Source organism: Lontra canadensis, unplaced genomic scaffold (assembly GCF_010015895.1).
Source record: "Lontra canadensis isolate GAN:19392208 unplaced genomic scaffold, GSC_riverotter_1.0 scaffold27, whole genome shotgun sequence".
Taxonomy (NCBI): Eukaryota; Metazoa; Chordata; class Mammalia; order Carnivora; family Mustelidae; genus Lontra; species Lontra canadensis.
In genome coordinates this window covers 16,714,279-16,741,832 of record NW_022631021.1, presented here as the reverse complement: position 1 = coordinate 16,741,832, position 27,554 = coordinate 16,714,279, and the positions used below count along the sequence as shown (strand labels likewise).

The window sequence follows — 27,554 nt, the reverse complement described above, 5'->3', positions numbered from 1 at the left end:
GGAAATAGACAAATCTCCAAATGAAAGAACAGGACAAAACCTGAGAAAAGGAACTAAATAAAATGGAGATAAGCAATATATCTGATAAAGATTTTAAAATAACATAAAGAGGCTCAGCAGAAGGGAGAGAAGAGCAGAAGAACTGAGAACTTCAACAAAGGGGCATCAGATATAGAAAAGAACCAATAAGAGTTGAAAATATAAAAACTAATATGAAAAATACACTAAAAGAAAACAAAAGTTTAGTAGATACAGAAGATCAGTTGAGCTGGATGACAGCACTCATGTTAAACAGAATAAATAATAATTAGGGGCGCCTGTGTGGCTTAGTGGGTTGAACATCAGGCTTTGGCTCAGATCATGATCTCAGGATCCTGGGATCGAGCCCCATATTGTGCTCCCTTCTTAGTGGGGAGCCAGCCTGGTTCTCCCTTTCCCTCTGCCCCTCTCCCCAACTGGTGTGTGCTCTCTTTCTCTCTCTCCACTTAATGAATAAAATCTTAAAAAAAAAAAAAAGAAGAAGAAAAATATAATTTAAAAAAGAAGAGAGCTTAAGGGTTGATCTCCATTAATATCAAGCAAACAAACACTCACATTATAGGGATCTCAGAAGGAGATAAGAGGGAGAAAGGGACAGAAAACTTATTTGAAAAGGTAATACCTGACCCGGGGGAGGAAACAGACATCCATGTTCAGGAAGTACAGATAGTTCCAAATAAGATTAATCCAAGGAGGTCCACATGAAACACATAATGATTAAAATGCCAAAGGTTAAAGATAAAGAGAGAATTTTAAAAGCAAGAAAGAAGCAAAAAGTACAAAGGAAACTCCATAAGGTTATCAGCTGATTTTTCAATAGAAACTTTGCAGGACAGAGGGAGTAGCATGATATATTCAAAGAGTTGAAAGGAAAAAAAACCTACAACCAAAAATATCTGCCTGGCAAGGCTACCATTCAGTACTGAAGGGAGATATGGTTCCCAGACAAACAAGAGTTAAACGAATTTATTACTTCTAAACCAGACTTCCAGGAATGACAGAGACCTCTTTAAGTGGAAAAAATAAGACCATAATCAGAAGAAAATTATGAAAAATAGACACAAAATATGACAACACATACATAAAACATGGATTGGGGAGTAAAAACTGTTCTTTTAGAATATGTTTAAAATTAAGTGACCTTCAATTTAATAGACACTGTTTTAAACTTAGGGTGCAATGTATGAACTTCATGATAACCACAAACCGAAAACCTATAGTAGATACAGTTAAAAATAAGGGGAAAGTCAGGGCTAACACTAAAGAAACTACAGAAAGTCATCAATCATAAGGAAAGAGATCAACAGAAGAACAGAAAAGAACTACAAAAACAACCATAAAACAATTAACAAAATGGCAATAAGTACATACCTAACAATACTTACTCTACATGAAAACAGTGTGAATGCTCCAATTAAAAGATACAAGGTGGCAGAATGGATTTCCAAAAACAAGATTATCCATATGCTTCCAAGAAGAGAATCACTTCAGACCTAAATACACACACACATACAGACTGAAAGTTAAGGGATAAAAAGAGACATTCCATGCAAATAGAAGTGGGGGGAGAAGCCAACGTAGCAATATTCATATCATACAAAACAATTTAAAATAAGGACTGTAATGAGAAACAGAAGGGGTCAATCCAAGGTAAATATCTATGCACCCAACAATGGAGCGCCTAAATATATAAGCAAATATTAACGGACATAAAGGGAGAAGTTGACAGTAATATAGTAATAGTAGGGGACTTTAATACCCCCACTTTTATCAATGGATAGATCATCCAGACAATCAATAAAATGATGTCTTTGAATGACACATTAGCAGAGATGGACTTAACAGAGAAATTCAATACAAGAACAGCAGAATACACACTCTTTCAAGTGCACATGGAACATTCTCCACTTTAGATCACATGTCAGGCCACAAAACAAGCCTCAATAAATTTAAGATTTAAATCATATGCATCTTTTCTGATCATGATGGTGTGAAACTAGAAATCAATAATAAAAAAACTGGAAAAAACAAAAACACATGAAGGCTAAACAACATGCTACTAAACATCCAATGGGTATATGAAGAAATTAAAGAGAAAATGAAAAAAATACATGGAAACAAATGAAAAGACAATGGTCCCAAATCTTTGGAATGCAGCAAAAGCAGTTTTAAGGAGGAAGTTTATAGCAATACAGGCCTACATGAAGAAACAAGAAAAATTTGAAACAAACTATCTAAATTTATGCCTAAAGGACCTAGAAAAAGAGAAACATAAAAGCCTAAGGTTAGCACAAGGAAGGAAATAATAAAGATCAGAGAAGAAACAAATGAAAGATTAAACAAACAAAAAATGATGAAACCAAGAACTCCTTCTTTGAAAAGACAAACAAAATTGCTTTATCTTTAGCCACACCCAACAAGAAAAAAGACAGAATTCAAATGAATAAAATCAGATATAAAAAAGAAGTAACTACTGACACCACAGCATTACAAAGGATTATAAAAAATACTACCAAAAATTATGTCAATACATTGGATAACCAAAAAAAAAAAAAAAAAGATACATTTCTAGAAACAGGCAGTCTTCCAAAACTGAGTCAGAAAGAAATAAAAATCTGAACAGACCAGTTAGTAGCAACAAAATTTAATCAGTACTCAAAAAACTCCAAACAAGCTAAAGTCCAGGACCAGATAGATTCACAGGTGAATTTTTATCAAACATTAAAGAAGAGTTAATATTTGCTCTCCTCCAACTATTCCAACAAAAGAAATAGGAACAAAAGCCTCCAAATATATTCTATAAAGCCAGAGTTACCCTGACACCAAAAACAGATAAAGACTACAAAAATAGAAACCGACTGGCCAATATTACTGATGAACATAGATGCAAAATCCTCAACAAAATATCAAGTCGTATTCAATAATATGGTAAAAGTATTATCCATCACAATCAAATGGAACTTATTCCAGGGATACAAGGATGGTTCAATACTTGCAAATCAATCAATGTGATAAACAACAAAAGGAAGGATAACAATGAGATGATCATCTCAATTTATACAGAAAAAAAGCCCTTGACAAAATTTCACATCAGGTCATGATAAAACCCATCAACAAACTGGATTGAGTGGGCATATGCCTCAACATAATAAAGGCCATACATGAAAAACCCACAGGTAGCATTATACTCAATGGCTAAAAAATGAGAGGTTTTGCTCTAAGATCAGTAAAAAGATAGGGATATCCCCTCTCTACTTTTCTCAACATAGTACTGAATTCTAGCCACAGCAATCACACAAGTAAAAAAGACATCCAAATGGCAGGAAGTTCAACTGTTACTATTTGCTAATGACATGATATTATGCACAGAAAAGCCTAAACACTCCACCAAAAAACAATAAATGAATTCAGTAAAATTGCAGGATACAAAATTAATATGCAAAGTTTTTGTGTTTCTATACATTAATAATGAAGTAGTAGAAAGAGAAATTAAGACAATTCTATTTGCAATTCCACCAAAAAAAAAAAAAAAACAAAAAAAAAAAACCAAACCTAGGAATACATTTAACCAAGCAGGTGAAAGTCCTGTACTCTAAAAACTATAAAAGTTGATAAAAGAAATTGAAGACTGCACAAACAAATGTCAAAATTTTCCATGCTTATGAACTGGAAGAATTTAATAGTGTTAAATGTCCACATTACTGGAAGCTATCTACAGATTCAATGCGATCCCTATCAAAATACCAATGGCATTTTTCACAGAACTAGAGTAGTACTCAAATTTGTATAGAACCACACATGATCCCAAATAGCCAAAGCAATTTTGAAAAGAAGATCAAAAAACCTGGAATGTCACAAACTCAGATTTCAAGATATACCACAAAGTCACAGTAAACAGTATGGTACTGGCACAAAAATAGATACACATCAGGAAATCTGAAGAGAGCCCTGAAATAAACCAACTCTTATATGATCAATTAATCCTTAAGAAAGGAGGCAAGAATGTACAATGAGGAAAGGATAGTCTTCCTGATATGTGGTGCTGAGAAAACTAGATATCCACAAGCAAAAAACGAAACTAGACCACTTTCTCCTATCATGCCCCCAAATAAACTAAAATGGATTAAATACCTAAATGTGAGACCTAAAACCATAAAAATCCTCAAGAAAACATAAAAATCCTCAAGAAAACATTGGCAGTAATTTCTCTGACATTGACCTTGTCACATTTTCCTAGATATGCCTCCTCAAGCAAGAGAAACAAAAGACAAAATAAGTTATTTTGACTATACCAAATTATAAAGCTTTTGCACAGCAAAGGAAACCATCACAAAAATAACAAGGCAACCCAATGAACAGGATAAAATATCCATAAATGACAATGAAAATGAAAACATCCACAAATGACTAGTAAGTCATAAATATCTAAAATAAAGGATAAATACAACTCAAAACCAAGTAATAATAATAATCTCATTAAAAATGGACAGAGCAGTTGAATAGACATTTTTCTAAGGAAGACATAAACATAGCCAGCAGTCACATGAAAAGATGCTCAATATTACCAATCATCAGGGAAATGCAAATCCAACTCACAATGAGATACGATTTCAGACCAATCAGAATGACTAGAATCCAAAAGACAAAAAGTAACAGGCGTTTGGTGAGGATGTGAAGATAAAGGAACAGTGTGCCCTGTTGTTGAGGATGTAACTGTCACTGTGGAAAACAGTATGGTGTTTCCACAGAAAGATGAAAATAGTAATACTATATGATTCAGTAATTCCACTACTGGGTATCTACCAGCATATATACACCCCTATTATCACTGCATTGTTATCTATAATAGCAAGATAGGGAAGCAACCAAAGTGCTCATCAATAGATGAAGAGATAAAAAGAAGTGATACATACACACACACACACACACACACACACAGGAATATTATTCAGCCACAAAAAAAAGAAGCTCTTGTCATTTGCAACAACACGGATGCCCCTAGCGGATATCATGCTAAGTGTAGTAAGTCAAAAAAGGTCATATATAATATTATTTCACTTACATATGAAAAATAAAAAAAAAAACAAGCAAACAAATGAAAATCAGAAACAGACTCATAAATCTATAGTAAGCTGTTGGTTTCCAGAGGGGAGGGAGGTAGGGCAATGGGCAAAATTAATGAAAGGGAATGGGACATAGAGTTCCAGTTATGGAATGAATAAGTCCCAGGGACAAAAGGTACAGCATAGGGAATATAGTCAACAGTGTTATAGTAGTGTTTTACGTCTAACTGAACATTTTGTATCAACTATATTTTTAAAAAGTCAGACAAAAAAGAGTGTTAAAATTAGCAAGGAAAAAAATAAAGAAGTACCTGCAAGGGAACCCACATAAGATTATCATTGGCCTTTTTTTTTTTAATATTTTATTTATTTATTTGACAGACAGAGATCACAAGTAGGAAGAGAAGCAGGCAGAGAGAAGAGGAAGCAACTCCCCGCTGAGCAGAAAGCCGGATGTGGGGCTTGATCCTGGGACCCTGGGACCATGACTAGACCCGAAGTCAAAGTCCTTAACCCACTGAGCTACCCAGGTGCTCCTATCATTGGTTTCTTGATGGAAATTTTTCAGGTCAGGAGAGAATGAAAGGATATACTCAAATACTGAAGCAAAAACTGTCTGGATTCCTGCGTGGTACAGTCTCTAAAGTGTCTGACTTGGTTCTGCAAAAGTTATGATCTTATGCTCATGAAATTGAACCCCACATTTAGCTCTGTGCTCAGCATGGGGTCTGCTTCAGATTCTCTCTCCCTCTTCTCCTCCTACTCATGCTCTCTCTCAAATCATTTTTTTTTTTAAGGAAAAACCTGACAATCAATCTATACCAGCCAAGTTGTCCTAAAGAAATGAAGAAGGGATGACAATGAGTTATCACCTTGCACCTGTACAATGGCCATCATCAAAAAGAGATTACAAAAGCTGCAAGGAGGAGGAGGAGAGGGAACCCTTATGTACTATTGGTGGAATTGTAAACAAGCATGGCCACTATGAAAAACAAAATGGATAATCCTCAAAAAAATAAAAAATAAAACTACTGTATGGCCCAGAAATTTCCACTTCTATGAATAGATCCAAAAGAAACCTATATTGAAAAGTTATGTGCATCCTATGTTCACTGCAGCATTATTTAAAATAGCTAAGACAGGAAAATAAGGTGTCCACTGTCAGATGGTATATATATATATATATATATATATATATACACCACAACTTCAGAAGAAGTTGTGGTATATATATATACAGCCATAAAAAATGAGGAAATCCTGCCCATTCTGCTGACATGGATGGACCTTGAGAGCACTGAGCTAAGTGAAATAAATCAGACAGAGAAAGAAAATTGCTGTATGATCTCACTTATATGTGGACCCTAAAGAACAAAACTTCCCACCAAACTAAGAAAAAAAGATCCTATTTTTGGTTAACAGAACCCTGGTAGAGGGAGGGGGATTGGGAGTAAAGTGGTCAAAGGGTACCAGTTTCCAGTTATAAGATACATAAACACTTGGGATGTAACATACAATGTGATGACTATAGTTGCCATTGTTGTACGACACACAGGGATGGTGTTAGAGTAAATTCTGAGTTCTCATATCAAGGAAAATTTTTGTATTCCTGTTTTGCATTTTCTTTTTATTGCATCTGTATGAGATGATGGATGCTCACTAAGCTGATCATGGCAATAATTTCACAATTAATTAAGGGTGATTATGTGGTATAGCTGAAACTTACAGTGATTTCAGTTTTCTCTCAGTAAAACCACAGAAAGACAATTACAAAATATATTTTACTTGAGAAGTCTTTAGAAATGTGTATCTACAACCTGATTTTTAGTTATTATTATTTACACAGATTTTTAAAAATATAAGTCTGTAGAACCTAAATTTGTCACCTAGGTGAAAATAATATTAGCTAAAAAATTTGACATGATTTCACTATTTTGAATGATGAAAATATTATTGAGTAAAGTGATGGTATTTCATCTTTTTTTTTTCCTCTGTCATACCTAATAGAGACACAGTCCCATGGAAGGTAGACACATTTTTGGTTAAGTGAACATTTTAGAATAAATTATAAAATAATTCTAAAGGTTCACAATTGATATGCATAATTTCCATTTTATGTTCTGCTCTATATTAAAGAAATTTATCAATAATGGGGAAAAAACTTTGTAGCTTCTAATTCAAGATCTCACATTTGACCTGAACTTATTAAGCTTCTCTACCTCCACTATTACTGAATCTAACTTTTACTGAGAGCACTAAAACCAAGTTTGGTATGCTACAGTGAGAAGTGGTTTTATAAAAATGAGCCAGTGTGATCTAACAACCATATTGATAACATATATTACTCCCACCTAGTCCAAGCTCAGAGCTAGAAATATCTGGCAACCTATAAGAAAGTTGTTCAAACAATAAAGCTGAGGGATTCTTGACTTTGGCTTAATAGAATTATAAGTGGTTCCAATTTTCTGTGTTTGTTCTTGTTTTTGTTTACAGTGTTGGGCATCTAACCACTAACTGGTTACATTACAATAAGCCAAAAACAAATCAAGAGAATATTACTTTACATATCAAACTGATCAACTTCACACCAATATTCTAAAGGAAAATGAGTGTTCACATTACATTTAGTGACGAAATTATATGTGGTATATACAGTTTCCTTGTAAATATGAACTTCCCAAGAGACAAAAAAAAAAATTGAGGGAAAAAAAAAAAGCTTGGAAAAAATTAGAAAATGAAAACCTGAATGTGTTTTTATACAAATAGGGCAAAACAACAAGATTTCCAAATTGAAACCATATGTGTTGAGAAAGATGTGATGAGTGCTTGGTTGAAAACAAGATCCTGAACACAAGATTAAAACAATAAGATGAGACATTTACAGAATGAATAAGAGAGGTGCTTGAAAAGATAGTGAGTTTTGAAGTTTCCATCTCTTATGCCAAGAGAAGAATCGTATCATATCCTGGCCCAAACAGCCACCAACAATATAAAAGCCGAAGTTAAGTCTAAGGAGAAGAAAGACTAGAGTGGGGAGAAAATAACTTTATGAATAGATGTTATTTTTTTCCCTGAAGGTGATAACAGCAACAAGGATTCATTTTAAATTAAGAATGGCTATTTTTTAGAAACCGATAAAAATATTTACCAGGATGAGTCTGCCTTCCTGATTCAAAACTTGCATTATTATGTGGAAAGAAAATGAAATTACAACTTCAGCTGAGGATTTCTGTCTTACTTGGTGTACTCAGGGGTAAAGACAAAGAGACATCCGTTAATCTGATTTTTGGAATAAAATGGTCATGCTAACAAAATCAAAATTTCTAAGAGAAAACAAGATACTTTGATTAACCATATCTACTATGAATTGATGAAAATTTAATGAAAGAGATATGAACATGTTCTTTATCTTCTATGGTGGCAGATGTTTTGCATATGAGGAAATGGGAATCTAGAAAAATATGAAACTTTCCCAGTATCATAATTTGTAGGCAATGGAAAAATCAGTGCCTTAGCATAATATTGTTTGCAAGTCTCAAGTGGAAAAAAAAAAAAAAAAGCGTACCCACTGGGAGAACACTAAGTAATTTCAAGAAAATGAAGCAAACAGACCACATTCAGGCTCATGGGGAGTGAAAAGACATCACGTAGGTCCACTCTCCACTTTCTACTCCAAGCTGCATCATTCTTCATTCTACTTTTCTGTTCACACCTGTTCTCCAGGACTGCACCCTCCAACCCACTCAGCCTCTGGGTTCCAAGAAAGATGGTCTAATATGTGTTAGGGATTTTCCTGAATCCTGAGAGCTGTGACTGGTGGGAAAGATCACAAGGTTTAAATAGTGTTCTCTATGCATATACCCCTTTATCCCAGAGTGTCAATCAGATGTAAAGGACAGGTTCTGATATAGTTGGAGAAACAATGATTTTTTTTTTTTGCAAAGTTAAGCCATGATTAAAAATAAAAAATATTCTGCTGATGAATTCAGTGTTTTTCTTTATAGTCTCATAGAATCTTTTCTAAATAGAAAAAAATCTGATAATTTTTATAACATTTGCCTATTTAATCAGCATGGATGCATTGCTGTAGGAGAGACAGAACATTTTTGGACATTTTTCTTTTGTGGTGAGCTTCAAGCTTATGATCTAAGCATAATCCATTGCATAAAGATTAAATACTTTCATTTTTAGCACATGACAATAGAATTCATGTATTTTATATGCTTCTTTATATTTCTATAAGCTTATTTATATTTTTAAATGCCAGTTTAAAATGCCATCTAGCTCAGAAACAGTTTTTCCCCCTCTTTTAAATACCTGTGGAGGGACATCTGGGTGCCTCAGTTGGTTAAGCGTCTGCCTTTGGCTCCAGTCATGATCCCAGGGGCCAGTGATACAGTCCCACCAGGAGCCTGCTTCTCCCTCTACCTGCTCTGCTTGTTGCTCCCCCTGCTTGGGCTCTCTCTCATCCTCTCTGACAAATAAATAAAAATATTAAAAAGATAAGTGTGGATTTGTAGAAATAGATAAAAATTGTTATCTCTGAAAACAAAAAAGCTAATTGACACCTATTGCTAAAACCAGAGAGAAGTTTATACTAATAAAAAGATATTGGTGATGAGCAAAAGAAAGCAACATTATTCAAATATTTAGCCATTTTTCATCACTGATATAAGCAATCCAAACACTTGAAAAAAATAGGAGGGTACTTCGTTCATCTTTTTCCAACTGACTAGTGTGGCTTAGGAGCCCTGCTTGTACACATTTGAAAGTTGGACAACGCTAAACTTTTGCTGGACTTCTTGTCCCCTTTTATTTTAATAATTTACACATTATCCTACCTTCCATGAAAATATCTCCCAACAGAATACTGTATTGGAGAAAGTTAATTGTGTAGAAAAAATATAATCAAAACGTTTTGAAAATACGGAGTTAGACTAAAACAATTTTCTTTACAAAAGTACTGTTCAGAGACTTTAGCATCTGAATCTAACATCTACAAGAGCGTCTGATAAAATAAATATTTATTGATTAATGAAACCATTTAGTAAAACCTCTGTAGGGGCATCTGATTTTAACCATTTTATTTTCTTTCTTGCTCATTGATATCTATTTAGATCTTTATTCATATTTAAAAAGTGCATCTAATGCATGTATTTACACAACACATTTTTAATGCAACTCTTTATGTCTCCGGGTCTACTCACAAATAAATTGAGTGATAAGTTATTATTACTATTGTTATTGGTAGTTTTAATTGCCATGACTATGATAATAGTATTAAATGTAGTGTTATCAAGGGAATCATTCTAGAAACTCTACCTCTCATCTCAATTCTGCAGAATTTAAGGAGGGAGACATCATTGTATGCACTCTATCGATGCAGAAATGAAAACAAGTTCCCATGGCCACTGTTTGGAATTTTGAAAAGTCTTCCTTGTGAACCTCAAAAATAAACCACATAAAAAATATCTGCAGGGCACTTGAGTGGCTCAGTTGGTTCACTATCTACCTTCGGCTCAGGTAACGATCCTACGATCCTGGAATCCAGTCCCACATTCGGCTCCTTGCTCAGCTGGGATCCTGCCTCTCCCTCTCCCTCTATCTGCCCCTCCCCTGTCAAATAAATAATTAAAATCTTAAAAAATCTTGCTGTTTGGTAGCATTTAAATATGGTTTACTAAGAGTCAACATAAAAATGAATGCTTTGATATGAACATTAGGAAAATAATTAGGTTTTTCTAAAGGAGAATAAACATGTGGAAAATGTTAGGAAGAAAGACACATTAACTAAGAGTCTATTACATTTAAGGGGAAAAAAAGACAAAGTATTTCTTCGGGAGAAACTTAAATATTGCCTATTATGTCTTGTCTCCATGCTACCAATTAGCACATACTGTTGTTTGTGGTACTGTTTTTACCCAGTTATGAAGACAAATCATTTGGATGAGAAAAAAATTAGATTGTGCAATTGTCTGGTATTAAGTAGATTAAATAATTTGTTCACTTGTGTTTTACCCAGGTACTTGGGACCACAAGAAGGGTGAAACTCAACTTTTACATAAAAAATTAAGACGTGTATGTTGGTTCATGTATGTTTCTTCCATTACTAAAATGTATGTTTTGTCACCTCATTTTCTTGCTCTTTCAGTTTTGAGTGGTTATACACATCCCACACTTAAAGCTCTAGTCACAGAATTATTTCTCTATATTAAATAGCTGATAACTATGAATTTTTGACTTCCATACAATTATGTACAATCAAAGAAGTCATATGTTCAAGTAATAAAAATGTAGAATAAGACCTGGGAACCCCAGAAAGATCTCTCTACTCCACGATTAGGATATGCTTTCCAGATGGAGGGGGATGTTCCATTTATAACTCTCATTTGTTTCCTACCATTGTGGCCAAGTTTCCACTTATTATATGTCTCCTTGCCTTAATATTAACTTCCAGTGTAGAGCTCTGTAAACCGTTTCTCAAGCCCTAAATTAAAACAAATGATATCCACTCCACATCCACCACCAATTTTACTAGAAGCCACTTCAAAGATTCCATTTAAAAAATGAAGTATGGCCACCGCTTCCTGAAGCCAAGGTTAGCCCCGTTCATAATGAAGCGAAACTTTCTCTGATTCCCTTCTATTTAAACACTGGCAGTTTTTTCCAAGATATTTTTTCTCCCCTATTAAAGGTAAAGCTGGTCATTTTGCTGTTGTGGCTATTGTTATTGGGGATGGGGGGAACAAGAAAAGGACCCCGGAGAACTCAGCCTTACTCAGTGCTGCTGGGGACCAGCACTCGTGTGTTTACGTGGACAGTCCAGAGCCACGTCCAGCTCCGTCCATGAACATCCAAGTCACAACATTAAAGATGGTCTCAGCCACACTCCATTTCAAAGAGAGCAGCAGTGTATAGTTCTTTCTTATGCCCTCACTGACTTATCCAACTGTACAGAAATGGATGGCAAAAGAGACAGAAGAACTTTACGTCAACTTTTAGCTTCCCTGGCAAGTCTCTGCTTTTTGACCATTTCCTCACTTGTTCAACTCGCCTCCCCCACATCATGCTGCTTCTTAGACAAGCCACCGTTACCCTCTTTCCCTGCTGGTTCTGTGACTACAAATTGAGCTGTGAGGCAATGTAAGACCAGCTGGAAGCACCGTCTTGCTTTCCCTGGCCCCCAGCCTCCACTCTGCTGTCCGGCCTCCCGCAGTTATCTGGTGCTTGTGCACATAGTACAAGAACAGAAAATACAGTTATAGTCACCTGCTCAGTGTGGAGTCTGCGTGTCCCCCTCCCTCTGCCCAGTTGGGCTCACTCTCTCCAGGTCTCACACTCTCTCTCAAATAAATTAAAGAATATCCACCTTCTTGGCCCCTTCCCTCCCTTGACACATACAACACACACACACACACACACACACACACACATATGCCAAATAGTTCATCTTAAGTTGAAGATGTTTTCTTTCAGAAAAGAGTTATAAGATTCCTGATACCTGAAGCCAAAGCCATAATGAAAACTCTTGCCTTCTGCCCTGGAATTTTTGCAGGTTCATCCTTTGAGAGTGTGGCATCTTGGAGGGAGTCTCTCTATCTCATACAGGTTCCCATCCATGTTCCCTATAGTGTGCTTGGGCCCAGAGTTGTTATCTAACCCTTTATATGGCTGTTGCAGGATGAGAAAATGCCTCAGGATTGTGGTCCTCACTTCTTTCCAAATAGACACTCTGCAATTCAACTAATTCAGCATATGTCATAAAGCTTAGCTTCTCTCTGAATATATTTGCTTCTCTCAGTTCCTAGGACATAATCTTCCCCTCTCCCAAGTCCTTTGAGCAAGGGGTGTTTCATCGGTTTGAAGCACTCTTTTCACACACTGGCATGCACACTTGCACATGCCGGCACACAGATACACCCCTTATAGGGGTTAGTTTCATGCTTTACATTTGATTTTTTTCAAAGATTTTATTTATTCATTTGAGAGAGAGCGCAAGGCAGCACTAGCAGGGGAAGTGGCAGAGAGAGAAGGAGAAGTAGGCTCCCTGCTGAGCAGGGAGCCCTGTGGGGGGCTGGATCCCAGGACCCTGGGATCATGACCTGAGCCAAAGGCAGACACTTAACAACTGAGCCACTGAGGCACCTCACTTTACATCTGATTTTAAACATTACTTCCTCAAATATACCTTGTTAAACATTAAATCACAATAGGGAATCAGCAGTATTTTGCATTTTGGCATTTTCAAGAGGCAGAAATTTGGGTGCCCAGATTTTGCACTATAGCCCTGAATCCCAAATAGCTAAGCTGCCATTCATTATATAGTAAATATGCTACACAAGTAAATTACTACTCAGTGTTATCATATAGAAGATATATAAAGGAAAGAGAAAGGGAAGGGCAGGGGAGAAGTAAGAGGAGGAGAGACAGAGATTGAAAAAAGTAATATCCATATCAGAGGGGTGGAGGTGGTAGGAGAGACAGATGTCTTCAGGAACATGCTGGTCAGGAACACTTAATAAGTTACAGTTGTGCCTGAACACAGAATCCTGAAGTGATGCCTAGTTCTCTATTGTTTTAGAAACTAGAATACCTAGGAAGGGAAAATTGTAAAAATTCCCACGCCCAAAAGTCCATGGGGTATCAGTTTCTATTCTAATTCAATACAATATCCCTTACCTGCTTCCAGAGGATAAATATGGGTTTGTGCACATATACTACAAAGTCAAAATAAGCCTTTTCTAGGGCTTGATCTTCGCTTTGTTTTTTAACTTCTGCCAAACAACTGCACACTTTAGGTCTATGACATAAAGCTTTACATGCTGATTTTCAGCTTCACAAAAAAGTTCTCGTAGTCATATTTTAGTTGTCAAAATCTTAAGTTCTGAATACATCACATGAACTTATTTTTGGCCAAGTTTAACAAACAAACACTAATTTTAAGATATACCCTTAAATACTTTTTATATGGATTGTTTTAAATAAATACATTGAAAATAGTTAAGTTTTTAGAATTTGGTAAGTAATTTTTAATCATCCAATTTTCCGGATCTCTTCACTTTGATTATCTAAAAGCATATACTTGACAAAAACCAGGGGTTCTGATGCCTGGAATATAAGAAAAATATGTTAAACAAAATACAGATTATTTTACACCATATCTTCTCATAACAGAACACCAAATTATCAACAAGAGCATTAGTTACATGAATACAATAGAACACTCTATCTTTGTATTTTGTTCTCCTCAAAATGCCATTATACTTTACTAAATTATATGGCTGAAAGCATGTAAGAGACATGACTCTAAAAGGATTAATACTTTAAAAAGAATAAATTTGAGACTGAGGGACTCAAGCCGGTGGCATAAGACTCTGGGCTTGTTTCCTCCCACAGACACACTGAGTCTATACCTATATAAGGAGCAATTCCTCCTGAAGAGGAACTGAGGGCTGAATGAACTGCTTCTGCACAACAAGGGATGGAGGGACCATATGACAAATGGCAGGAAAGAAGCAGACATGGTAGCAATGGAAATCCTACCCCTATACTATGAAATGCACAAGGAAAGACAGGACTGCGGCTATGCACAGATTTGTCTGACCTGCAGAACAGCAAAAAAGCAGTGGTTTGAAGGATGCCTAGACTTTAAGTTAAGGAAGCCTATTTACTAACCCTAGAGTATTCAATCAAATGGTGGGGGAACTGCTAGAACTCTCTCTCTGGGATTGGAGGTAATGGGGAACACCATTGTCTCCATTCTCTCTCCACACTTAGCTCTTATCTGAGCTAAGAGCAGAGTCTAGGCACTCTAGCTAGCCTGCTGACTCTGAGCCCCAAGACCCTAGCCCACACTAGCTGTAGCAATCCCCATAATATAGTTCTCCCCATAAAGCTCCCCAGCCAATGCCACCCCAGACATAGCTGTCCCACCAAGGATGCTCCTGCATTGCATATAATATGACATCCTCAGCATGTACCCACTATAGCTCTAGCCATTTTGCCAAGGCAACCTTGGCACAAAGCAACCTGGAACATCTCCTGCCTGTGTCCCTGCTGTCAGGGCACTTCCTATACAAACCACCCAACGCAATTCTACCCCAACTCCGGCCAGATAGCCAAAGCCTCTAGGCACATGCAATCTACAAAAGAGATGTTTCTGTACAACGCCACTCCTTCAAGACTGGGACAGGTAGCTGTTCCACCTAATTCATAGAAACAAACACAGAAAGTCAAACAGAATTAGGAGTCAATGAATATGCTTCAAGCAAAAGAACAAGATGATGTTTAAAAAATAATTAAATGAAACAGAGATAAGTAATCTACCTAACAGTTCAAAATTATTAATAAAAGGAAGCCCACTGGACTTGAGAGGAGAGTGGATGAACTCAGTAAGAACTTCAACAAAAATTTTTTTAAAAAGGAACCAGTTAAAGCTGAGCAATACAATAACAAATGAAAAATCCACTATCAACAGTAGATTAGCAGATGCAAAAGAATGGATCAGCAATCTGGAAAAAAGGGTAATGGAAAACACCCAAGATGAACAACAAAAATATTTCTTTTAAAATAAAGGTAGGTTAGGGAAACTGAAACAACATCCAGTGTACTAACATTCACAATACAGGGATCCCAGAAGAAGTGAGAGAAAAAGGTACAAAATGATTACCTGAAGAAATAAGAGCTGAAACTTTTCCTAAGCTGGGTAATGAAAAAGACAGCCAGGTCCAGGAAGAACAAAGAGGCACTACTAGGATGAACCCAAGAAGGTCTACACTAAGACACAGAATAATTAAAGTGTCAACAATTAAAATCTTAAAAGCACTAAGAGAAAAGCAACTAATTACATAAAAGGGAAATTCCATAAGCTGATTTTTCAGCACAAACTTTTCAGGCCAGAAGACAGTGGCATGATATACTCAGAGTACTAAGAAGAAAAGAAAAAAAGAAAAAAAACAAAACAAAACAAAAAAAGAAAAAAACAAACACTACAACTAAGAATACTTTACATGGCAAGGTTATTTCAGAACTGAAGGAGAGAGAATGAGCCTCCCATACAAACAAAAGTTAAAGTTCATCACCATTAAACCAGCCTTATAAAAAGTTTTACAGGGATTTCTTTAAATGGAAAAGATAATAACTAGAAAATTATTAATGGAAAAAACTGTACTAGTAAAAGTAAACATACAAAGGTAGTTAATCAATCAATCCAGGATAAAGCTAGTATGAGGACAAAAAGAAGCAAAATCAATTCTGTTTAAATTATTAGTTAAGGGAGTCACAAAATCAAAACATAGAAAATAGACATCATATACATAAAACATGGAGAGGGAGTTCTTTTACACATGTAGTTCTTTTACATGTGTTCTAACGTAAGCAACCATCACTTAATATTAACTTCTGTATACTTAGATTATATATGAACTTCATGGTAAACACTATCCAAAGACTTATAATAGATTTACAAAAATTAAAGACAAAGATTGTCAAGCATAACACTGAGGAAGGCCACTCATCAAAATGGAAGAGAGCAAGAGAAGAAGAAAGAAACAAAAAAGAACTACAAAATAACCGAGAACAATTAACAAAATGACAATAGATATAAACATATCAATAATTAAATGTAAATAACCTAAATGTTCCATCAAAAGATATAGGATGAATAAAAAAATGAATAAAATGAATAAATGAATGGATTTAAAAAAAGCAAGCCCCACCTGTAAGCTGTCTATGAAAGACTAACTTCAGACCTAATGATACGTATGGACTAAAAGTGAAGGGAGAAAAAAGACCTACCATGCAAATGGAAACAAAAAAACTAGGATAGCAATATTATATAACACAAAATAGACTTTAGAACAAAGATTGTAACAGGAGACAAAAAGGACATTACATCATGATAAAGGAATCAATCCAAGAACAGGATATAACAATCGTAAATATCTATGCACCCAACCATAGGTGCAACTAAATATATAAAACAAATATTAACAGACATAAAGGGAGGAATTGGCAGTAATACAATAATAGTAGGGATACTGAACACCCCATTTTCATCAATGGGTGGATCATCCAGACAGAAAATCAATAAGGAAATGCTGGTTTTAAACAACACGTTAGGCCAAATGGACTTAACAGATACATACAGAAATTCAATCCCAAAACGGTAGAATACACATTCTTTCAAGAATGGATGGAACACTCTCCAGAAGAAATCACATGTTAGGACACAAAACATGTCTCAGTAAATTTAAGAAGACTGACATCACAGCGAGGATCTTTTCCAAAAATGAAACAATGAAACTGGAAATAAATTACAGAAAGAAAAAGAAACAAACAAACAAGTGGATGCCAAACAACGTGCTAGTGAACAGCCAGTGGGTCTCCAAAGAAATCAAAGAGCAAATCTAAAATTACATGGGACAAATGAAAACAGAAACACATTGTATCAAAATCTTTGGGACATAGCAAAAGCATTTTTTTTTAAGATTTTATTTATTTATTTGACAGAGAGCGAGAGAGGCAACATAAGCAGGAGGAGTGGGAGAAGGAGAAGCAGGCTTCCTGCCAAGCAGGGAGTCCAATGTGGGTCTCCATCCCAGGACCCTGGGATCATGACCTGAGCTGAAGGCAGATGTTTCATGACTGAGCCACCCAGGCACCCCCAAAAGCAGTTCTAAGAGAAAAATTTAGAGAGAAAGGGCCTATCTCAAGAAACAACAAAAATCTCAGAAAAACCATGATCTAATATTATGCCTAAAGAAACTAGAAAAAGAACAAAGCCCAAAGTTAGCAGAAGAAAGTAATAAAAATCAGAGTGAAATAAATGAAATAGAGACTAAAAATACAATTGAAAAGATAATCAAAATTAAGATTAGGGTATTTGAAAAAGTAGGCAAAATAGACAGCCAGACTCATCAAGAAAAGAGAAGAGAGGGGACACAAATAAATAAAATCAGAAATGAAAGAGGGTAAATAACAACCAACACCACAGAAATACAAAGAATTATGAGACTACTATGAAAAATTAAGCACTCTCATTTGGACATTGTAAAAGAAATGAATAAATTCCTAGAAATATATACTCTTCCTATATTGAACAAGGAAAATAGGAAATCTGAAAGACTGATTACTATCCATGAAATTGAATCAGTAATCAAAAAATTCCCAACAAACAAAAGTCTAGAACCAGATGGCTTCCTAGGATAATTCTACCATACATAGAAAGAAGAGCTAATATATATCCTTCCTAAACTAGCCCAAAAAAATTAAAGAGGACGGAAAGCTCCCTAATTTATTCTACAAAACCATCATTAACCTGATACAAAAAAAAAAAAAACCAAAAAGATAAAAACAATATTAAAAAAGAAAATTATAGGCTAATGTCTCTGATGAACATAGATGCAAAATCCTCAACAAAGTATTATCAAACCAAATCAATAATACATTAACGATCATTCACCATAATCAAGTGGGATTTATTCCAGGGAGTCAAGGATGATTCAATATCCAAAAATCAATATACAAGATATATCATATTAACATAATGAAACATAAAAATCTTATTATCATCTCAATAGATACAAATAAAGCACTTGATGAAATTCACCATGACTTAGTAAAAACTCTCAAAAAAGTGGGTTTAAAGGTAATATTCCTCTATATATTGAAGGCCAAATATGACAAACCCACAGCTAATATCATATGCAATGGTAAAAACTGGAACACTTTTCTGCTAAGATCAGGAGTGAGACAAGGATATCCAATCTTGCCAGTTTTATTCAACATAGTACTAAAAATCTTAGCTTTGGCAATCAGACAAGAAAAAAAAAATCCAGATTATTATGGAAGAAGTAAAACTGTCACTATTTGTAAATGACATGATACTACATATAAGACCCTAAAGACTACATCCAAAATGTTGTTAGTGTTACAAAATGAATTAAGTAATGTTTCAAGATGGAAAATTAATAAAGAAAAAATTCTGTTGCATTTCTATACCATAATAACAAAGTGGAAGAAAGAAAAATGAAGTAAACAATCTCATTTACAATTGCATCAAGAACAAAATGCCTAGAAATAAATTTAACCAAGCAGGAAAAGACACTGCAGTTTGAAATCTGTAAGATGCTAATTAAAGAAATTGAAGATGGCAAAAAGAATTGGAAAGCTATATCATGGTTATGGATTAGAAGAATTAGTATCATTAAAATGTTCATACAACCTATAATAATCTAAAGATTCAATGCAATCCTTATCAAAATACCAATAGCATTTTTCACATAACTACAACAAACCATGCTAAAATGTATAAGGAACAACAAAACACCCTAAACAGTCAAGCAATCTTGAAAAGAAGAACAAAGCTGGAGGCATCACAATCCCAGATTCCAAAGTATACTATAAAGCTTAAGTAATTAAACCAGTATGGCTCTGGCACAAAAATTAGACACATCAAAAGAACAGGACAGAGAGTCCAAAAATAAACCAATCATTTTATTAATTCATCTATGACAGAGGACATCAAATATACAAGAGAAGTTTTTTCCAATAGGGAAAAGACCATCTGTTTAATAAATGGTGTGGGAGAGCTGGACAGGCACATGCAAAAGAATGAAACTGGACCACTATCTTACACCATATACACAAATAAACTCAAATTGGATTAAAAAACATGAATATGAGACCTGACACACCATAAAACTTTTAATATAAAATACAGGCAGTAATCCCTTAGACCCTGGCCTTAGCAATATTTCTCTATACTTGTCTCCTCAGGCACAGCAAACAAAAGCAAAATTAAACTATTGGGACTACACCAATGTCAAAAGCTTTGTCACAGTGATGGAAACAACGAAACAAAAAAGCATCCTACTGAGTGGGAGGAGATATTTGCAACTGATGCATTTGATAAGGGGATTAACATCCCAAATATATTAAGAATTTACACATTTTAACACCAAAGGGAAAAAAATCTAATTACAAATAGGAAGAGAATCTGAATAGATTTTTTTTTTTTTTAAGAAGACATACAGATGGCCAACAGACACATGATAAGATACTCAGTATGAGTAATCATCAGAGAAATACAAACCACAACCACAATGAGATACTGGCTCACTCCTGTCAGAATGGCTAGTATCAAAGAGATGAGAAATAATGAGTGCTAGTGAGGATGTGGAGAAAAAGCAACCCTCGTGCACCGTCGGTGGAAATGTAAACTGATGCAGCCACTGTGGAGAACGGTATGGAATTTCCTCAAAAAATTAAGAATAGAAATGCCATACCACCCAGTATTTCAACTTCTGGACATTTGCCTGAAGAAAACAAAAACACGAATCTAAAGAGATATATATCCCTATCTGTTTTATGGCAGCATTATTTACAATAACCAAGACATGCAAGAAATTTATGTGTCCATGAATAGAGGAAAGGATAAAGAAGGTGTAGTACCTACATTCCCAATGCAATATGACTCAGCCACGAAAAGGAATGAAATCTTGCCATTTATACCAACACGAATGTTGCAAATTAGCCAGATAGAAAAGATATATACTTCATGTATCATAATATAGGTCAGCAAACAAGCCAGACAGGAAAATACAAATACTATATGATTTCTCTTGTGTGTGGAATCTAAAAACCCAAAGAAACAAGCAAAGAAAAAGCAGAAATAGACTCATAAATACAGAGAACAAACTCTAGGTTATCTGAAGGGAGGAGGGTAGGGGGAATGTGTGAAATAGATGAACGATATTAAGAAGTACAAACTTCCAGTTATAAAACAAAGTCATAAGCACGAAAAGCAGGTAGAACATAGTCAATATTATTGTAAGTTTGTATGGTGACAGAGAGTAACTACACTTGCTGTGGTGATCATTACATTTATAGGATTATTGAATTACTACGTTTTACCTAAAACTGATACTGTATGTCAATTACCCTTCAGTAAAAAAGAACAAATTTTATCAAATCAAATTGACAGTAATAGGAGACATCATTGCCCTAAAAAAGAAATGTGTAGAGATATTTCCTGAGTGCTTGTCATGTGGCAGACACTGTTTAATCACTATATTCGTAGCAATTTATAAATATTATCCCACTTATGCTCTTAATGTTTATAAGTAAGGACACCCATTTTACATGTACACACAAATAACACAAAATACCTGAAGGGCTGTGAGGATATTTGCTAAGGCTTGTCCATATGTGTCATGGCAGTGGACAGCAAGAGCACTAGGTGGGATTTCTTTCATGACGCTCTCCAACATTCTCTTCATGCTTCCTGGAGTTCCCACTCCAATGGTGTCTCCCAGAGAGATCTCATAACAGCCCATGCCATACAATCTCTTAGATACCTGTTGGGAAAGGGGAGGAGCCAGTAAAACAATGGAAATGGGAAGACTCAAGCCCTGTTATTCCTTAGCAAACATCATCCAGAAGTAAAAGTCACAACTGAGATCAGTTACCTATCCATGGGAAACATTTATTTTAGTTTTCTGGTCCTTTTCCCATTTATTAAATCCAAAGCATTATACAAAAGTTTTAAAGACATTACTCTATTTTTCTAACCTCCAAGTTTGCCTTAGAATCATAACTATCTACATAGTTATGAAATTATAAGCTACAATTTCAAATACAGGAACCTTACTTTCACAACACTTTAATCAAAGCAGAAGCATTACAAATTTACTTTGGAAGTAGTATTTCTCAAGGCCTTAGAGTAGAGGTCAAGAGATACCAATCCTAGTTCCAGCTCTGTCAGTAAGTAGTTTTGTGATTGGTAGAATCACTTAATATTTTTAACTTAATTCTTCTGGCTCATAAATGGATGCACGTGTGCAAGGTAAACTGCAAGTTCCCTTTATGCTATGTGAACTAATGTCACTGTAAAGGGCAATACAAATTTGCAAAAAGGCAGCATGGTGTGTTAACAAAGACTTGCATTCTGGAGTCAGACAAGCCTGGATTTACATCTCAGGGGTGAGGCATGCTAGTCATGAGATACTGGTAGAAGACTGACCTCTTTAAGCCTTAGTGTCTCTTATGTAAAACAGACACAACAAATACTCTTATCAGCATATTTTCTAAGCCTTATTAATTTTTAAAAAATTATATTAATGATGATATTAATAAGGACATGGTTATGAAAATGAAATGAGGATCTATAAAAACATTTTGTACAATATCTGGCATATGTACAAAATATTGTAACTCGTTATTATGTATTTCTTCAGTGCCCATTTTATGACAGGCACTTGGCTAGGTGCTGGGATATAATAAGCATACAAATGTTGAGATGGTTCATGCTGTTGTGGAGTCTGAAGTCAACTCAGGATTGAACTTAATCAATTACACTCAAGAATGTGTAAAAATGAGTAAAATAAGTGTTTTGGAGCAAACAAACAGGATTCCAAGAGAATGTAGCAAAGAAATTGACCCACATCTATCAAGTAGGTTGGGCCTAAGTGAGAGCTTAAGATAAAATAAGTGTTAAGTTGTTGAAGAGGGTGAGAAGAAGGGTACAACAAGAATGTTTCATGATACGAAACATGTTTCAGACCGCTGAAATAGAAAATGCAAAGGGCATTCCAGATAGGAAAAAAAACACAAAGGGCAGGTGTGGCAAGAAAGCAAAAACTAAGCTACATGAATCTGGCGAGGTAGGCTGAGGGCAAACCAGGCAGAGCCTTGCAAACCAGCCAAGCTGAGAATTTTGGTTGAGGATTCTATGATAAGAGCAACAGAAAGCTACAAAAGACTACTAGGGTAGTAGTAGTAGGGGCAATATTAAACTTTCAGAAAGGCACTATCAACAATATCAAAACCAGGTTAGAGGGTACTCAGAAGGGCTCCCTAGTCCAAGCAGGAGACTACTATTGGATGGAAACTTGAATTTAAAAAAAAAAAAAAAAAGGCATAATCCTCATTCTTCCCTACTGCCTATTAAATGCTGGAAATTTTTAATGGCCAGGTAAAGAACAATGACATTTCAAAAGAGGAAACCTAATCACAGTTGGGGAAAAACCCTAAGTATGGTATCAAGGGACTTTAAGGAATACAAGGGTGTCCTCAATGACAAATGATAAGTAGTCCCTAATCCTGCCAAGATATCAAGATGAGTACTAAATATCATCTTGCATTTTTTTTTTTTTTAACCCAAGTGCTAAGTAGTGGTCTTACAAAGAGGGATTTCAGTGAAGTGAATGGTCGGTCAAGTCACCTTGGAGGATGAGGAAGAGCTGGTGGCACCTGAGGAAATAAACACCAGCAGTGTATACAGCCCTTTGAAGAAGTTTAGATGTAGAAGGATAAAAATATGTCGCCAATAACTACATGCGGATGCTTAATTAAGAAAGGAAGCTTCCAGGCAGAAGAGACTAGAACGTGTTCAAGAGTCAACAGGAAGGATTCTAAGCAGTTAAGTATATAGGGAGGAGGAAGTAAATGAGGAGAAGAACTAGAAGCTTGGACAGAGTGAACAGTTTGTAATGGTGACTGCAGGGAGTAAGAGAGTGAGTGACCACAAAATGTAATACAAAAGCACAGAAGGCTCATTTATGAGTGCTGGCCATCAACGCCTAATGCTTCCAGTCTGCCTGTTACATGATTCTTCTCAGCAACTCCTCAGGCATTCTGGTGCAGGCATGGAGAGTATGTGGGTGTGGTCCATCCATGAAGTCCACCAGGCAAAAGGCAGAAAAGCAAGGGTCTTGGTGTACAGGTAGAGTTGGATCCTAGTTCTTGTGGAGTCTGAAGTTATACCATTTTTGAAGTTTTAAGAAAAGAATATGTAATTGTGAATGCAAATTAATAACCAAGTCTTGGAAGGGTCCCATGCAGGTGAAGGACTATGACATTGAAGCTTTTTAAAAAAATTTTATAGTACTTGCCATGGTGTGCAAAGGTTTTGCTTAAAAAAAATAGACTGTGGGACAGCACTCATTGAAAAAAAAAATCTGCAGTACATTTCAAAAGTTCAAATGAGAGCACAAAGGAGGAATGGCTTTAGCCAAATTGAATGTTTGTCTGCCTAAATTCTGGTTTTCTAACAATGTTATCTTCACTACTTTGGTACCACATTACAAAATATATGAAAATAACAGCCTTAACAACAGGGACACATTAGAATAGTTCATATACAAGTGTGTTTCTGAGAGCCTAATATAGTCTCAAAGACAGTATTTTGTATTCCTTGGTATCAATAAGTAGGAACAGGAAGTAGAAAATGAACTTCAGTAAGCAGGTCTTTAATGACTATAATCTATTTCTACAAAATTGCTCTCTAATAAAGGCAACTTGAATCTCAGCAGAAAGAGCTATCAGATCTCAAAGGAACAAAGCAGTGTACCCAAAAGCAGTGTATACTCTGATCCAAGAGCTGAAGCATGCAGGATAAAAAGAAAGGGAGCGTACCCGAGTAACCAGAGTGAAGGTCATGTGTGTGTGCATAAACTGTCCTGACATTCTGGTGGAATGTAGAAAGGCCACTGAGTTCTACCCGTGGAAAAATGAAACAGGTATTTTTATTCCTTCACCTGTGAGCACCTAAATCATAAGACTCAAATGTTATTTAACTTTGAAGAATTGTCCCCAATAGGTCCATCTTAAGTGTTAAAATCAAACTCTTCGTTAAGTAATCAAACTTGTTTTCCATTCCATGGTTCTCCTTAAACTTTGTTGTGCAGATCAACACACAGCAAGAAAAACAGGCCACTTTTTAAAATAATATACATCATTTTACCAAGAACCAGAAAACCAGGGGTATCTTACTTCTGTCACTTTTTGTGGTGTGATGGCTCCTTCATACGGACAGCCCAGGGCACAAGACACATACCTAAAATACAGAACCATATAAATATATAGATGATGGATAAGTCATTTCCTAATTTTCATTTTATAAAAATTAAGAAATAGCTTAAAAGTCATCAAAATGTATTTTACAGTAGTTCGTTATTATTCTTACAACAAAGAATTTTGGAACATTTTCAATTTAACTGCCATTTTCATCTAGTAATCACAATTTGATATGTGTTATTTGATGGCAGATGGGAATAAGATAAAAGGTGTTTATCTTGTGGAGTTATTTATACTATAGCAATATATGAACATTCATGTATGAATGAAAATATCACTGAATTACATAGTTTTATTTAAGTAAGGACAAACATTCAACTGTTAAATATCCAGGTCTTTGGAATCAGAGAGAGATAGCATGTAGATGACTAACTGAATTTCTCTTTACTCCCATCTGGATATTTTGGCCTCATTTAGATACAGTCATTAATCACCCCAAAACTCCTAAACCTGGCCACAACCTCAAAGTTCATCTTGTTTATCTCCCGTGGGTATACCTAAATCATTCCAAACAGAAGAGTTTCTAGTCTACATTTAAAAGACTACAAATAAAGATATTCTATAAGCTTCTTCAACAATTTAATATAAAAAGTCAAGACTTTCCTGAAATGATACTTTTCCATCTTAAAGTAGTAAGCTTTAGAAAAACCTGTTTTAGCTATTTTCAGCTCAACACCAATCCCATTTTATTAAACTTTCCTCAGAGATTTTACAATGCTTGTATTAAAATAATGCATCATGTGCTTGATTGTCAGGGGTGAAGCAATTCACATGAGTGAGAGGGGGTGGTAGGAAATGAGACTGGAGATGCCATTTTCTGAGCCAGAATATAACAAGTTTTGATAATAAGGCCCTTGAATGCCATGCCAAGAAGTCTGAACTTTGAGATTACTCAAAATTATTAGGTAATGTAGTGACAAGATCAGAGTAGTTTTCCAGAAATGTTAACTCTTTGAGAACTCTGGAAGTGGCTGCCAGAGGAAAGGTGCAGGCAAAAAGAAGACAAACTCTAAGACTGTTATTTCCACACTTCTAAGATGCTGTCCATTGTAAGAAACACTATGAATTTCATAACAGATTTTGGAGTAAAAAAGCTATATATTCAATGATTCAATCCATACCCATTAATTCCAAAGATATAATCTAATTTCAAAAGTATTAAAATGTGAATAAAAGTTGTGTTTTGTGATTCAAACAAATACACAATTTACTAAATCAGTAAGCATTAATGAGGACAGAGAAGGAATACAGTGGTTAATTCAATTAAAATTTGAAAGTTATGTTGGAGAGGAAATCACTTTTTCTGTCCTAATAATTACTGTAATTTAATCTTATTTGAATAATCTGTATAAATTTAATCAAGACAAGTAGAAAATGTTACAGAAACCTAACCCTTGGGAAAGGTAGCTAAGGTTGAAAAAGAACAAACATTTTCAATTCAGATACAATGATTACAGATAAGTATTTTCTTTTTTTATATATATATTTTTTTATGTTATGTTAGTCACCATACAGTACATCATTAGTTTTTGATGTAGTGTTCCATGACTATTTGCGTTTAACACCCAGTGCTCCATGCAATACTTGCCCTCCTTAATATCCATCAATGGGCTAACCCATCCCCCACCCCATCCCTTTAAATATGCATTTTCTATGTGTGTGTATAATCATTTTTATTCTAAACCCAAAATATCTAAATGTGATTAAGTAGAAAATCCAAGCCATGCATTTACATGCCATCCCTCTAAATATAAAAGAAAAATGAAAAGAAAAAAGAAAGAAAAAACAAGTACAAAACAATAGAAGCAAACTAACCTCCCCTGCGTTCTCAACTTATCTGGCCATAGCTACCCCCTTTGTGCTGTAACTTTAAGTTGGCCACATGCATTTTTATTCATTCAAGTTTTCCCTCTGATTCCTTCCCAGGTTTGCCTGGGTCTTCATATTCCACTGCATTTCACCTTCACATATTCTTTTCCATCCTTGCAAGTGGACACTCCCTTAACATATTCACACATGGGGCTACTTTCTCCAAAACAAATGTGATGGTTCTCGACTATGTCCATTAATTTATTTTAATATTATATAAGCAGAGCTTGACAACTAAGACCCACAGCACAAATCCTGGTCATTAGTCTTTTACAAGTAAAATTTTTTTAAAGATTTTATTTATTTGACAGAGATCACAAACAGGCAGAGAGGCAGGCAGAGAGAGCGAGGGGGAAGCAGGCTCCCCGCGGAGCAGAGAGTCTTATGTGGGGCTCAATCCCAGGACCTTGGGATCATGGCCTGAGCCGAAGGCAGAGGTTTTAACCCACTGAGCCACCCAGAAGCCCCTGCAAGTAAAATTTTATTGGAACAATGCCATGCCGGTCTATTTACCTATTCTCCATGGCTATTTCTGCACTGTAAGAGCAGAGGTAAGTAGTTGCACATAGACTATCTGACCCACAAAATCCTAAAATATTACTTTCTGGTCCTTTACATTAAAAGTTTGCTGATGGTAATAAATGAAATACTTTCATGAGTATGAGAAAGTCTCTACCATGATAAAAAATAGTCTACATCATCTGCTATGACTAGTGGCTAGAGTTG

General features: G+C 35.4%; 1 protein-coding gene across 1 annotated transcript in view; it reads right to left on the bottom strand.

Moving 5' to 3' along the window:
• HMGCLL1 (3-hydroxymethyl-3-methylglutaryl-CoA lyase like 1) overlaps positions 1-27,554 on the bottom strand; it is a 198,039-nt gene that overhangs the window by 71,003 nt on the left and 99,482 nt on the right. The window contains exons 6-7 of the mRNA XM_032864504.1: positions 24,876-24,939; positions 21,272-21,460 (exon numbers count right to left, since the gene is read on the bottom strand). Of these exons, the coding sequence (XP_032720395.1) occupies positions 21,272-21,460; positions 24,876-24,939 (253 nt within the window). The remainder of the gene's footprint in view (positions 1-21,271; positions 21,461-24,875; positions 24,940-27,554) is intronic.